This window comes from Alexandromys fortis, unplaced genomic scaffold, assembly GCF_014885135.2.
Source record: "Alexandromys fortis isolate MF-2015 unplaced genomic scaffold, M_Fortis_MF-2015_v1.1 scaffold_50, whole genome shotgun sequence".
Taxonomy (NCBI): domain Eukaryota; kingdom Metazoa; phylum Chordata; class Mammalia; order Rodentia; family Cricetidae; genus Alexandromys; species Alexandromys fortis.
The window spans coordinates 11,359,125-11,374,910 of record NW_026067932.1 but is presented as its reverse complement, the minus strand read 5'-3'; the positions used below and the strand labels follow the sequence as shown (position 1 = coordinate 11,374,910).

Here is a 15,786-nt window from a genome sequence, read left to right as displayed (position 1 = left end):
CGGGAAACGTTACGGGAGCCTCAAGCGGGGCGTGGGGTCCCGGGCGAGCAAAGGCGCCCGGGCCGAGCTCCGGCCGGATGAAGAGCCGAGCGGGTGGGCCGGTGCTCCCCAGCGCGGGCCTCAGGTGGGCGAGGCGCGCCGGCCGGGCGGGCTGGGCGGCCGGACGGGGAAAGGTCGTGGCTCATCACTTTTCTCCCCTTCCAGGTCGGCCAGCCTGGCTGCCAGCGCTTCCGGAAAGACAGCCCCGGGCGCGGCCCAGCATGCCCGGCCCTCGGCACGGAGCGCGGCCGCCGGCCCTCGGAGACGTCGGGAGGTCCGGGGAGGCGTGGCCACCAGCGGGATGTGCTAGCACGTGACCCCGGCCCCGGCGCTCTCTCGTCGGACGCCGGTTCCCTGCACTTGCCCGCGCAGGTGAGGTGGGCCGGGGAAGCCGGGGAGATAGCGCCGGAGGGGGAGTCTTTGTGTGCCTTCGGAATGCACGTGTGACAGATTAATGGGTTGGAGCACCCGAACCTACTACCCTTCCCCCCACAAAAAAGTCCAGAGTACTAGTTGGTTCCAGGTGTGATTGTTCAGAGTAACCACACGTTGTTAGCTGCTTGACACCTTTTTCCTGTCTTTGAGTTATTGTAGCGTTGTTGTTTTGAGTCGTCTGTTTTTGTGGTATCATCACCCTTCACCTTTGGGTTTTCCGGGATGCAACCAGGGATGATGAAGTGCGGAGATTTAAGTTATTAATTGTGCAAACTAGGTGAATTAGAAGGTACTGTGCCAAGACAGTATAGAAACAAACCAGAGATGGAGTTGTATTTAGCTGGTATTTTTTTCAGAATCCTTTAAAAAGTCTGTTTAGAATGTGGAATAGGAAATGCATTGAATGAATTATTGGGGCTGGTCGATGCGTCTTGCAAAGTGGCCGTACTTTTCCAGAAAGCAGCGTGAGGGCTGAACCTAACAAGTGATTATGTAGGTTGGTTAAAAACATAAAAACAGAATGATTTGCTGACAGTGTGAGGAAGACGGAATTCAGTATCTTTAGGCCTTGATGTGGGACAAGTGGGTAGCGTGGAATTGCCGATTTGATTGGGAAAACCTGTTGAGGATCACAATGTTTGTTCCTTCCTAATGTCTTTTATCTTTGAATACTGTTTCTTTTGGTTTATGGCTGTTGAAGTCATCACATTTTAAAGACTCACAACAAAGCAGAGATGTCCTGAGTCTGATCTGAACTGGTTTGGGAAGGCCTAGGGTTTCACACCGATATTTATTCTGACATTCTGTACTTCACTCTGCTCTAAGATGTTACTGTAATCGGTATGTTGTAGACTTTATGGTGCCATCGGTGATTTTGTCTTAGTTATGGTTGCAGCTGGGAGAAATTAGAGACGTCTGTTGTAAACCAGCTGAAGCCTAGGAACTTCTCAAGTTAAAGTAGCATGGCTGCTTGAGGCTACAAGGAGTTTCCACTCTTGTGCGAGGATCTGTGGTCCTTCAGATAGTGTTCCTCATTTACTAGTGCTTCTCACGGTCTTTCTGTCAGGGTGATGAGTGGGTATTGCTTTCAGGTCTTTCATACTTAGTTGATGTCCAAAAGCTAGTTTTATGATAACCCTATGGATATAGTATAATTCAAAAAACAAGTTTATGTAGGACTTTATACCTCACATTTAGTCTAATACAGATAGGACTCTGTAAACAGCAAAAACTTTTTTTTATTTATTTATTATGTATACAATATTCTGTCTGTTTGCCTGAAGGCCAGAAGAGGGCACCAGACCTCATTACAGATAGTTGTGAGCCACCATGTGGTTGCTGGGAATTGAACTCAGGACCTTTGGAAGAGCAGTCAATGCTCTTAACCGCTGAGCCATCTCTCCAGCCCCCCAGCAAAAACATTTTGTTTGTAATTTGTTACTAGGCTAAGAAAGAAGTTGAGCCTCTTAAATTAGTTCTGAGCTCCAAACTCAGCTATACCTCTGACTAGTTATGTAAGTGTAGTTTATTTTTTAAACTCAAAATCTAGGCTTTCTAATCGTTAAAATGGAGTTAAAGTGCCAGTCCAGGACTGGAGCAATGGCTTGGTGAATAAAAGCACTGACTGTAGGGGGCCTACAATTCCAGTTGGTTCTCTGGAACCCACATAAAAAGCTGTGTGCAGTGGTGTGCATCTGTAATTCTAGCACTTCTAGGGGACATGGCAGGCCAGCACAGAGAATCACCTTGGAGCTGGCAGATCACTGTAAAAACCCTATCTCAACAACATAGAAGTTGAGAACTATCTCCAGACTTCCATGTACATCCTCAGCCCTCTTCATCACACACATGCATGTGTGTTAATTAGAAAAAGAAGATTACAAACTAGCTAACACTGGTTGCTATGACAGTACATGGCAAGAAGCAATTTAAGGAAGATGGTGTATTGTGTTCAAGGGGACACAATCCATCATGGTGGGAGGCTAGTCAGTCACATTGCAGCCTGTAACCTGGAAGCAAAGAGAAATGCTGGTGGTGGGTTTGCGTTCTCATTTTTATTTATTTAGTACGGGATCTCCCCACCACATTCAGTGTGTATCTTACCTTGTCTTTTTTTTTCTTTTTTTTTTTTTGGCTTTTCGAGACAGGGTTTTTCTGGGTAGCTTCTTTGGAGCCTGTCCTGGAACTCGCTCTGTAGACCAGGCTGGCCTCTAACAGCCTCCTGAGTGCTGGGATTAAAGGTGTGTGCCACCACTGCCCAATCTGCATCTTACCTCTCTGGAAACACCCTCATAGACAGTCAGAGCTGTGTGCCCATGTGATTCTAAGTCCACTGTAGTTGACAGTGAAGGTTTAGCATCATAGAGCCTTAAAGTATGCAGTGTAGGAGAGGCAGGAGTAAATTACCTAACCCATTGTTTCTTAAGTACAGAGTATGGTGGGAGGCTGTTAGAGATTTCATTTGAATTGTGTTCTGTCCATCGTCTGTAAACGATAATATGGTCTCTAAGTCCTGATTAGAAACCCATATGTACGGGCTGGAGAGATGGCTCAGAGGTTAAGAACGCTTTTCCAGAGGTCCTGAGTTCAATTCCCAGCAACCCACATGGTGGCTCACAACCATCTGCAATGAGTTCTGGTGCCCTCTTCTGGTATACAAGAATACACCCAGGCAAAACAGTGTATACATAATAAATAAATAAATTAATTAATTAATTAAAAAAGAAATGACTTGATAACAGTCAAGAGTGAGAAAAGAAAAAAAAGAAACCAATATCTATCTATATATTTGAAAATACTTATTTTTAATTATATGTGTTTTGTGTGTGCGCCTGCCTATCCTGTGTATGCAGGTGCCCTTGGAGGCCTTAGGAGGGTGTGAAACTCCATGGAGCTGGAGTACAAGGTTTGAGAAGGTGTGAATGCAGGGAACTGAACATGGTCCTCTGGAAGAGCAGCAGGGCTCTTAACCCGTGAGCCATCTCTCCAGCCCTATTGCTATATAGTCTAGACTGGCATTGAGTTTATGTTCACTACAGGGTAAGCTTGGAACTTGTGGCCACCCTTCTGCCTTAGCCTCCCTACTTCTGTGCCATCCCAGCTAACTAAAACTAATGCCTGTACATAACAATGGCAGTTAATGGCCTTTTCTTTTGGGAGCAGTGAGACCCCAGATCCTGAATTCCTTGTAAACAACTTGTTTTCCCCTGATCTGAGTGCCTACAGCTGCTCTGAGCACGAGACCTTCAGGAGTTCCTGATGGCAGGAGAGTGGTTTCTGGTGGGTTTGGCTGGGGCATGGCTATCTCTATATAATCTGCCCCTGAACGCAATAAAGGGGGCATTCTTGGGGAATTCAAGGATGACCTGTGTCGCTGTCTCTGTCTGTGTGTGTCTGTGTATTTTAACCTCCAGCCCCCTTGCCTGAAGCTCATGAACTGGGTGCCAGCGCACAGAGCGCAGACATGGGGGCGCAGTGTGTGGCATTTTCACTCGTTATTACTCTTGTAAAATGTGCTCAGTGACATTCAAGAAGGGCTGTACAGAAAAGGTGATTTCTTGGTTCTTCAGCCTTCTGAAAATGATCTGTGTTTAAGAGTCTGATGTGTTGGAACATCTTTGGCAGTCCTTTACAGGATGATTGATGCCCTTTTATTGAGCTGCTTTGTGATTTGAGGCAAATATTTTATCTTTGAGCCTTAATTGTTCATTTGCCTTACTTTGCAGAATTAGTTTTGAAGATTCAAAGTTGTTTTAGTAGAGTTCTAGCAAAGCTTGCTTGATGGCCCTATGTGCGGGTATTAAGGCTGTTAGATGCTGATGACTGTCAGTGTTTAAGGGTATTAAGGCTTTTGGTCAATAAGGTATGGACACTGATGACTGTGTGAGCGTATTAAGGCTGTTGGTCAATAAGGTATGGACACTGATAACTGAGCGTATTAAGGCTGTTGATCAATAAGGTATGGACACTGATGACTGTCAGTGTGTGAGGGTATTAAGGCTGTTGGTCAATAAGGTATGGATACTTTTGACTGTCAGTGTGTGAGATCCTTGGGCGAGCATGGTGCTTCTTTATGCCATTGACAATATGAATCAGACCCAGGATTACCTTTACCTCACTATAAAGAGGGTTAGTAAAACTTCAAGTACTTTAAAATAGAATGTCTAAAAGCTACTGGTTTGAGCAGGTAAGCCCAATGGAAATAGTACCTACCATGAGAAGAAAAGATTGGGTGGTTTAACAAACAAAATAAGCCACTATAGCCAGAGCTGAAGATTGTTGGCTTGTGTGTTTGGTGCTTGTGTAGGTTTTGGAACAAGGTAGATTGAATTCAAGTCCTGTGTATGGTATGTGACATTGACCTGCATAGTTAACTCAGAATCACAGTCCTTCTTGTGGTTTTCGAGTCATGTGTGTGCAGAGCAGTTGGTCAGGTTCCATTCCCCATCCCCAGAGTCTTGGCTCTTTTAACATGAGCTTACTGAGGTGGTGTATGCTCTTTCCTAGGATGAATGACATGAATTTGAGCCCAGTGGGGATGGAGCAGCTGTCTTCATCCTCTGTCAGCAATGCCCTGCCAGTCTCAGGAAGTCACCTGGGTTTGGCTGCCTCTCCCTCTCACAGCACCATCTCTGCCCCAGGTGAGTGGGAGCCACTGCACTCAAACATTGTGTTCAGTCAGTTCTGAGTGTGTTTCAGGGTACAACAGAGAAACTAGTGAGCGGCCTCTGCCAAGGGTTTTGTGTAGTTGCACCATCCTAATGGGAGTAGCATTTTTTTCTTTTGGGGTACTCTCTTTCATTTACAGCTGAAATTGACTTGGCTTTTTATCCGGGGCTTCTCATACTCAACTGATTGACACTGACATTTTGTCCCTAATTAATAGATGAGGATTAGGTTAAATTTTCTCTGAACTTCCCGAAACATTTAATTGGGCTTGTTTTAGGTTGGAAACTGAGCATTTGTGGGAACATGCAAGGCCTGGCTTTGTGAGAAAGTGGTGAGAGAGATGGAGCTATGTGGGACTCCCTGTGAGCATGGGCAGAAACAGGAGAGGAAGCTCATTTTTTTCCTCTCCTAGGCCTAAACACTTAACTCCTTTTTTTGTTGTTGGGAGATTTTGTTCTATTTGAGAAGAGGTCTTGAACCCAGTCTTTTTTTTTTTTTTAAAGATTTATTTATTTATTATGTATACAGTGTTCTGTCCACACACGCATGCCTGCAGGCCAGAAAAGGGAGCCAGATCTCATTACAGATGGTTGTTAGCCACCATGTGGTTGCTGAGACTTAAACTCAGGAAACTTTGAAGATCAGCCAGTGCTCTTAACCTCTGAGCCATCTCTCCAGCCCCCTGGACCCCAGTCTTAATATAACCAGAGTGACCTTGCACTCTTGATCCTTTGGCTCCACCTCTCAAGTGCTGGGATTACAGGCCTGTGCCACCACACCTGTCTCTGAAACCCTTTCTCTACTTTCTTTCCCTCTCCTATTGAAATGAGAAATGAGTAAACTATTGATTGTTAAGGATATGTAGCCTCATAATGTTGTATTGGACTTATGCTTAGTATTTTAACTATTGTGTAAAAGATGTTTAAGTAGTTATTTGTAGAAAATTTTATCCTGAAATAATAAAATGCAGCAGCCAAGCCAGATTAACTAAAATTAGCATTTCCTTCCTTAAAGTGTCAACACAAGAGATTTTTAAAAAATTAAAGTTTATTTGTGTGATTTGTTGGATTCTTGTTGAAAACATGGTGCTTCTTTACACACTGATAATCTGAGGCAGACCCAGGATCACTTTTGTATATACCACATGTGTGCATTGTGCCCACAGAGACCAAAATAGGGAGGAATTGAAGTTTCACATGGTTGTGAACTACCATGTGGGTGCTAACACTCTGAACCTGGGCACTTTATAAGTGTAGCAAATGCTTTTAGCTGGGCCATCTCTCCAACCCCACAGAATAAAGTTATAAAAGCATAATGGTGTATGCTATAACCTCAGCATGTAGGCGTATAGGCAGGAAGGAGGAGTTGAAGGCCAGCCTTGACTTTGAAACTTTAAAAGAACTGTTAACCTGTCTGTTTATCTCTTAGGCATTTCTTCAGAAGATAGTCTTTAAGAAAAGGCTTATATTAAAAAATACTCCCTTTGACCAAAATATGCAAATCAGCACTAAGTTGGTGGGTTTTCATTTAACGCTTGGGCACAGGAAAGGTCGTTTAAGCATTTCGTACATGGATATAATCCAGGGTGGGTAAAGTTCAAACTGTTTTGATTATAGAGTATAACACGAAGAGAAAGGGCTGAAAAGAAACACATATCTAACTTTAATGTGGATGGATTCCAAGTATAGACATACCTGGATTTTGTTTGTTACATTTTTAGATAGGGTCTCTCACTATGTTGCCCAGGCTTGGCTTAAACTCAAAATCTTTCTGCCTCTGCCTTCTTGGTACTGGGATTACAGTAATGCACCACCATGCCAAGCATTTGAGTGTTTTAAAAGTGAAATGTATAGTGATTAAAAAGGGTAAATAAAGCTTTAAAAAAGCCACCACTGGTCGGGTGGTGGTGGCACACCTTTAATCCCAGCACTTGGGAGACAGAGGCAGGAGGATCTCTGAGTTCGAGGCCAGCCTGGTCTACAAGAGCTAGTTCCAGAACAGGCTCCAAAGCAACAGAGAAACCCTGTTTCGAAAAACCAGAAAAAAAAAATTAACTGCAAGAGACCACACCTGTGGACAGTTGTTTTTTTTTTTTTTTTTTAAATGTTTATTTACCTTAAGGAGTCATTTTTTACTCTTTGTAGTGAAGTGTGAGTATATGCAAATGAGGTTCTGGCCTGGAGCTAGAGTTACAGTGATGTGGCTGCTGGGAACTGAACTCTGGTCCTGCTGGAACAGTACATGCTCTTAACCACTAAGCCATCTTTCCAGCCCATTTGTTTTTGTTTTTAAAGTAATTTGTTCTCTCAGTTGTTATTCAAACTAGATTGTTAATTGTTTTGGTGTTTGGGAGAAACAACTGGAGGACCAGTTTAGCACTTTAAAAACGATGTGCACACGTACACACTAATTTGAGGGCCAAGTTTTGTCATGCACACTTGTAATCCCTGCATTCCACTAGGTCATAGGTCAGCCTGGGCTACATAGGTCCTTTCTGAGAAGTAATCTGGGGACTGGGAATGTTTGGTTATGGTATAGTTGTTATCCAATAGTGTCTTGGGTTACAAAGGGCTACCAGGGAGATTCTTTTGTTTCTCTAAATTCTAAGTTTTGCCAGTGGTTTTTAGATACTAATCTAAGATACTAATTAAGAAAAAAAATTTTTTTGAAGGTCTCCCAGTGGCAATTCCAAACCTGGGTCCCTCCCTGAGCTCTCTGCCTTCTGCCTTGTCTCTGATGCTCCCCATGGGCATTGGAGATCGAGGGGTGATGTGTGGGTTACCCGAAAGAAACTACACCCTACCTCCACCGCCTTACCCTCACCTAGAGAGCAGTTACTTCAGAACTATTCTACCTGGTAAGTTTTATAGTTGTTGTGTTGGGGGAAGATAGGGGAATGGGGGATGGAACCCTTCTACCTGGTAAGTTTTATGGTTGTGTGTGGGAGGTGGACGGAACCATTCTGACCTCAGTTTTTGGAAATTAAGGATTAAATATCTTTTTCTCTGTCGTTATTGGATAGCAGTCTCTGGATTTGTTGATAATTGTATGCTTTGCTTAGAACATGCATATGGTTTAATATGAAAGAAGCAGTTTGGTAAAGATAATTCTTTTTCATAGTGTTAATAGTGTAGTTTTAATCTTTTAAAATTGTTATGGTTTCTTGAAGTGGTTTTGGTTTTTTGGTGGGGATTGAACCTAGGGCCTCATGCATGATACAAAGGCATATTACCACTGAGCTACTCTGAAGCCCTTTATTTTGAGATTGGGCAACTGCCTATATAGCAGAGAATAACCTTGTTTCCAATTCTCTTGCCTTCCACCTTCAAAGTACTAAATTACAGACATGAGGAATTTTTTTTTTAATTTTTTTTTTTTTGGCTTTCAAGATAGGGTTTCTCTAGCTTTTGAGCCTGTCCTGGAACTAACTCTTGTAGACCAGGCTAGCCTCGAACTCACAGAGATCCATCTGCCTTTAAAGGCCTGCTCCACCACCACCTGGCAGGCATGGGAATTTTTGTTGTTGGTTTGAGACAGGGTCTTGCTTGTAGTCCTGGAATCTGCTGTGTAGGCAGGGCTGGCCTCAAACTCAGTGTCGGGATTATAAATGAGCTCCACCACACCTGGTTTATGTTATGTTTTTTTCTTTGCATGTGTATGAGTGTGCAGGTGTGTGTTGGTGCGAGTGGAGGCTAGAGGTTAATGCTGGTTGTCTTACTCAGTTGTTTTCCACCTTACAGAGTGAAGCTGGGTCTCACTGGACCCAGAACATGCTGAGTTAATAGTTTGTATTTCAGTGATCTGTGGGATTATAGGTGGGTCACCACACCCTCCTGGAATTTTACTGGGCATTGGGGATACAAACTCAGGTCTTTAGAGTTACATAGCAGTGATTTGTCTGCTGAGTAATCTTTCAGTTCCCTATGGTATGATTTTGTTTTATTTATTTATGTATTTATTTTTGGTTTTTTGAGACAGGGATTCTCTGTGTAGTCCTGGCTGTCCTGGAATTCACTCTGTAGATTAGGCTGCTCTTGATCACCCCTCTGCTGCCTGAGTATTGGGATTCAAGGTGTGCACCATCCGCAACCCCCCAACTCCAGCTAACCAGTTTTTATATAAAGTGAATATTGATTCTGTAGTAATTCTAGTTTACCAGCTATCTGTACTGCTTAAAGTTTGACTTTTTATTCTGTTATAAAAGTATTATATATACTCTTTCAGACAGTTTGGCAAACAGGGAGAAAGGGAAGCCATATTGTCCTTCTATTGGACTTGTGGTTTTTTGTTTTTGGGAGTACTGATGGTTATGGTTTTCATGATTTAAGACCACGATTCTCTACCGTTGTGTGTCTCTTTTACTTTGTGTTTGTCCTGCTACTGCAATGGTTTTCATACCCTCTCTCCATCCTCCTCTGAAATAGGTTTTCACTGTGTAGCCCTGGCCGGCCTAAGAACTAACTCACTGTGTAGACCAGGCTGACTTTGAACTCAGACCCATGCCTGCCTCTGTGCCAAGTGCTGGAATTACAGGAGTGTGCCTTCGAGCCCAACACCCATAATGGTCTTTTTAGATAGCATACTGGTAATTCCAATGTTTAGGAGGTTGAAGCAAGGATATCAGGAATGTAGACTAGACTGTGTCTGTCTCAGAACAGACTACTGAATGTAATTCAGTATTGTTGGGCAGCTTGGTTTTTCCAGGTTTTATTGTCATTATAGCTGATGTTCTTAACTATTCTGGTGTCTTTGTGTACATTTACAAAATACACTTAGGCATTTAGGGAAGGTTCTTGTAAATGAAACATTTTATTCAAGACAGTGTGGTCATTTTTGGGTTCATAATGTGCTGTGTTTTAATATATTCTCTCCCACCAGAAGTACCTCAGATGACATCCCATAGCCTTAGACGCATAGCTGTGGACTTGAGAAGTAGTTTAATAGTAAGACTTTCTTTTTGAGACCCTGGATCTGAGCCTAACAGGTCCCCCACAAAAAAAAGTTTCTGTAGTTTTGTTTTGAATCAGTTTGCTTTGATAATTTTATATAAAAGTTCTTAAATCATTTTATTGCTTATTTACATATTTTTATTTTTTTATTTATCTGTTTATTTTGTTTTTTGAGATAGCGTTTCTCTGTGTAACAGCCCTGGCTGTCCTGGAACTCGCTCTGTAGACCAGGCTGGCCTTGAACTCACAGAGATACTCCTGCCTCTGCCTTCTGAGTACTGGGATTAAAGGCATGCGCCACCACCGCCTGGCTGGCTATCTACCTACCTATCTTTCTTTTTCTTATTTATTTACTTTTTGTGGGGCAGCTTTTAGCATCTTAGGACCGAAGAATTGAGGACCACATAAAGATTAGAGATCCCATTTAGGGTGTGTCTAGTTGGCTTTGTCAGATCAGCTTCATGTGTTTAGGATTTGAGTTTCATAGAGAAACTCAGAATGGTGTATGTACTACTTGTATAGATATTGATTAAAGAAGTAGCAGGATCTTTAACTCAGTTGTATTTGTAAGGAAAATGGTTTCTAGCACTTGAAATTTCTTATATATAATAATAGTGTGATAATATCTCTTCTCTGATATCTCTTCTTTTCTCAGGCATTTTATCTTACTTGGCTGACAGACCGCCTCCTCAGTACATCCACCCCAACTCTATAAATGTTGATGGTAATACAGCGTTGTCTATCACCAACAGCCCTTCAGCACTAGATCCTTATCAGGCCAATGGAAATGTTGGATTAGAATTAGGTGTTGTTTCAATAGACTCTCGTTCTGTGAACACACATGGTGCCCAAAGTCTTCATCCTAATGATGGCCATGAAGTGGCATTGGACACAACAATCACTATGGAGAATGTTTCTAGGGTTACCAGCCCAATCTCTACAGATGGAATGGCAGAGGAGCTTACAATGGATGGTGTTGCAGGAGACCATTCGCAAATCCCCAATGGCTCCAGAAGTCATGAACCTCTCTCAGTGGATTCTGTGGGCAACAACCTGACAGCAGATACTGTAGGACATGGTGGTGTGATGCCCATTCATGGGAGTGGTCTAGAGCTTCCTGTGGTCATGGAGACAGACCACATTGCAAATCGGGTCAATGGGATGTCTGACAGCGCCCTCAGTGACTCCATCCACACTGTGGCCATGAGCACCAACTCTGTAAGCGTGGCACTCTCTACCTCACACAACCTCGCCTCTCTAGAATCTGTTTCCCTCCATGAAGTTGGCCTTAGCCTAGAGCCTGTGGCTGTTTCTTCCATCACGCAGGAGGTTGCTATGGGGACAGGTCATGTAGATGTATCCTCAGACAGCTTGGCTTTTGTACCACCTTCACTGCAAATGGAAGACTCCAATTCAAACAAGGAAAATATGGCAACCTTGTTTACAATTTGTGAGTGTGCTTCTCTGTTCTCTTCTGGGTTTTGTCTTTTAAAATTACATGTGTTTGAGGGTTTTACCTGCATGCATGTGCATGTATCACCTGCATGCCTAGTGCCTGCAGAAACTAGGACAGTGTTGGATTCCTTGGAACTGGAGTTACAGATAGTGTGAGCCATCATATGGGTTCTGGGAACCAAACCTTGGATCCTCTGCTAGCGTAGTGAGTACTCTTAATTGCTGAGTCCGCTCAATACTGGTTTTAGAATGCCATTGTTTTGACTAGTGTTTGGTATAGTCTGATGTTAGTTAGTTAAGGGAGTATAGCAAGGAATTTCACTTTGGTATTTTTCTTTGCCCTCGTATTATCCTTTTACTAATCTGATGCCACTTTTTCAAGTCAGATAATATATGTGCAGTTTATTGGTTCTTACATTGATTTCTTGGAGCAGACAGTATAGTCATGTCTGTATTTTACCAGTTAGTTGTAGCCCTGTGATATGAAGGTATTTCTCAAACAGCCTTACAGGAGTGAAACTTGACACAAGTAATCTTGATGATACACATTGTGCTCTTACAGCATGTGCCAGAAGATAAAAATGCTAGGTCACTTTTATAACTTTGGGAAATGTGTATTGCTATGCAGTGGTTTGTCTTAGAGTGTATGAATTACGATAGTTAGGCATGTAAATGTTCTGTATCAAAATGGTTGATCTGTTGGTTTTCACTTTGTTCTTAAGCCATGCAAGAAACTTCATCTGCGCACTGTCTGCTGTGCTCTGCCAGATGCAGGGGGCAGGGCACAGTTACCAAGAGTACAAACCTTGAGGACTTGTGCCTTATGGGAAGCATGGACGAAACACAGGCCACTGTAGTAATAATAGCAGTAAATGTATCATGATGGGATTCATGGTGCTTACGAGTCTGAAGAACAAGTAACCTGGTGTGGAAGGGTCAGCACGCCAGCCACAAAGGGCAGCATATGTGTTAGCGTAGTCCTGAGGACATTGTAGGAAGACAGGCGTTGGCACCTGCACTTGCCTAGAATGAAAAGAATCATACATGGTTCAGATGGCCGCAGTGGAAAATAGGGCTGAGGCATCAGTCTCCTGGGAGACAGGTAGGATCAGAACGTACCCGTAAGGGTTCTAGGAGTAAGGGCTGGTATGGGGTTCTGCCTTGTGAGCCGTTAGATTTGTTGGAGGGAGGTAATGCTGAATTTCAATGAAAGGTGATTTTCTGTCTTCATAGAAGTAAGATGAAAAAGTAAACCTTTTGTGAAATTGTCATTTAGAGCATGCAGGTAACATAAGGGGAAGTGTTAGAAAGAAAGCTCTGTCTCCTCCATGAGACATTACATAAACGTTATCCTGGGAGGTGGGGCTGAATCCGTTTAGATGCTGATTCAGTGTGTAAGGTGTTCAGTAGAGATGTCTAATGGAGCTCAGGAGGGATTACCTAGAGGCATGGCCATGGCAGTGGGATGAAACCGTCTGAAGAGCTTTCGCATAGAGTGAACAATCGGGTCCAAAATTCAGAAGGCAGTCAGTGAGAAGCCCCTCTGTATTGGTATTTAAAGTCTATGATAAATGTAATTAAGACCCTTCTTACTGGTTAATTTAGTAATTAGCATTTGATACCAAATGGAAATTTAACTTACATGTACTATGCCATCTGTGTCTTTCACACTTGCTGTCTACAGGGTGCACTCTCTGTGACCGAGCCTATCCCTCAGACTGCCCTGATCATGGCCCAGTGACTTTTGTTCCTGATGCACCAATAGAGAGCAGAGCAAGGCTGTCCCTCCCAAAGCAACTTGTTCTCCGTCCATCCATTGTGGGGACAGAAGTCGGTAAGAATACTGGAAGTTTCCTTTCCTTATGGGATGGAGTTGTCAGTCTGTGTGTAATTAGTGATTTGTTGATCCAGATAGAAGTCAGCGATTTAAAATGTATACTGTTAGGGAATAGCTGACGTCTGATGGTGAGAACAATAAAGCCTATGAAAATTTAGGGTTGAAGTCTCTCCTGAGAGTCAGAATTGAACAGAAAGACAAATCCTGGCCTGAGTCTGTGGAGACCTCTGTTCTCAGCTGTTCCATCCAGTCACAACTACTATGCCACCATGCTGTGCCCTTTGGAAATATGAAATTAGGTTTATTATCTTTCAGCCATAGCTCAGGGATGAATCCTGAAAACACTAAACATCTCAGATAATACATGCAATAAGATATTTCAGGAGCTTAATTTATATAAATTGCTTTTTTTGATAAACTGTTCGCTGGTCTCTTGCTTATTCCAAAATAATATGGAGGGGGATGTAGGTTTTGTGTGTATACAGAGGGATTTGATTTTGCTTTTTCTGCATTTCAGTTTAATGTATGTGTGCACGTGTGTACACTTGGCATGTTTGTGCGAATACATGTGCACACATGCCATGAAACACTTGTGAAGGTCAGAGAACAATGTTTGGTAGTGGAATCATCAGGCTTTCAGGGCAAGTACTGACCCATCTTTCTGGTCTGTTACTGTAGGCTTGGACCCACAAGTCTTAGCTGTCTAGTGTGGCTGACATATCAGAAATTGTTAGCGTTAGTGAAATGAGATTCTTTGTGCTGGTTGAGCTCCTGCCTCAGTACCCTTGTTAGCTGTTCCATTCTGTGGTTGGTGTCCTTCCATTGATAGGTGTATGGACTGCAGAAACCATTCCTGTGCGGACTTGCTTTGGGCCTCTAATTGGTCAGCAGAGTCACTCCATGGAAGTAGCAGAGTGGACAGACAAGGCAGTTAACCACATCTGGAAGGTCAGTGTGAACTTCTCTGACTTTTGGCTGCTGCTGTAACCCACGCTGGCTTCAATCTCTTGAGTCCTCCTCTTCAGCTTCCCAAATGTTGGAATTATCCATGCCACCGTCAGGCTTGACATTTCGGGTTGTTTTCATTATTTTGTGATAGTTTAAAAAGGGACAAGTCAAAGTTATGTAAGACTGAGAGTGCATTCACCTGTCCATTATTTATTTTGTATTACATTCTCTTAGTTCTGGTGTAAAAGCATTACAGCAGTGTACCAGCTGCTGAACAAATAGGGGATAAGCCGAATCAGTTTTCATTGTATGGATTATTGCAATGATTTTGGTCTCTTTCAAAGATTTATCTGTATTTTTTATGTGTGTCTGAATGCATGTGTCCCACTTTGTGCAGTACCTGTAGAGGCCAGAAGAGGGTGTCAGAGTCTCTGGAACTGGAGTTACACATACTTTGAGTCTCCATGTGGGAGCTGAGAACTGGACCCAGAGTCTCTGCAAGAGTAGCTCCTGCTCTTAGCCATCAGGCTATCTTAGCTCTCATTTGAATCATTTTACGCATTTTGATTTCTTGTGGCTGCTGAAGCTAGAACTTTGTTTATAAAATAAATGTGTTTTTTTTTTCTTTTTTTGGTTTAGTTTCAGTTTCATTGTTTTGAGACAGGGTTTTTCTGTGTAGTCTTGACTATCTATGTAATTGACTTCATAGACCACACTGGCCTCAGACTCAGAGATTGCCTGCCTCTGCCTCCTGAGTGCTGGGATTAAAGGCATGCCTGACATAAAAGTCACTTTTAATTAACTAAACATTCCTTTAATATTTGAAATAAGGAATAGTTCTAGAATTAGTTATAATTATTTCTCTAGTTTCCTAATGGGAACATAAGGTTTTGACATCAGTAGCTATATTAGTAGCATATTAATATAGAATCTTAAAGAATGCTGGGTACAAAAGTGAAACAGGGAGGCAGTACATCATAGGAGACTTTAATTTGGATGTCTGACTGGAAAAATGGGTAGGGGTAATCCTCTGCCCTTAGGAGACAGTCATTCCCACTGTACCTACCTTGTAGTGTTGGTAAAGACAGACAGGTAGACTTTATTTTACCTTCTTAGCCAAAAGGCATTCAAGAATGACTTCATTCTGTACTTGGAGCAGCACCTAAAGACTGCTGATGCTCGCTCTTGTGGGTCTGGAGGCAGGAAGGGGGTGACATGAACATAGAGAGGGCGCTAGCTCATTACTCACCGAGTTCTCTTGTGTGTGCTTGCCTTCTGATGGCAGATCTATCACAGTGGTGTCCTAGAATTCTGCATCATTACAACTGATGAAAATGAGTGTAACTGGATGATGTTTGTGCGCAAAGCCAGGTAAGGGGGTTCAGATGGGGGCTGTTACCATTCAGGTAGTTTTTCAGTAGGAAACTTTACACGAAATGTGCAGAACACAAGTTA

General features: G+C 42.8%; 1 protein-coding gene across 2 annotated transcripts in view; it reads left to right on the top strand.

The window, feature by feature from the left end:
• The window catches only part of Prdm4 (PR/SET domain 4), a 27,954-nt gene continuing 12,168 nt past the window's right edge, over nucleotides 1-15,786 (top strand). For both annotated transcript variants that reach the window (XM_050145668.1, XM_050145666.1), the window contains exons 1-8: nucleotides 1-124; nucleotides 205-411; nucleotides 4,981-5,114; nucleotides 7,814-7,999; nucleotides 10,747-11,541; nucleotides 13,231-13,380; nucleotides 14,213-14,331; nucleotides 15,617-15,702. In XM_050145668.1, the coding sequence (XP_050001625.1) occupies nucleotides 4,982-5,114; nucleotides 7,814-7,999; nucleotides 10,747-11,541; nucleotides 13,231-13,380; nucleotides 14,213-14,331; nucleotides 15,617-15,702 (1,469 nt within the window). In that variant the 5' untranslated portion in view covers nucleotides 1-124; nucleotides 205-411; nucleotide 4,981. The remainder of the gene's footprint in view (nucleotides 125-204; nucleotides 412-4,980; nucleotides 5,115-7,813; nucleotides 8,000-10,746; nucleotides 11,542-13,230; nucleotides 13,381-14,212; nucleotides 14,332-15,616; nucleotides 15,703-15,786) is intronic.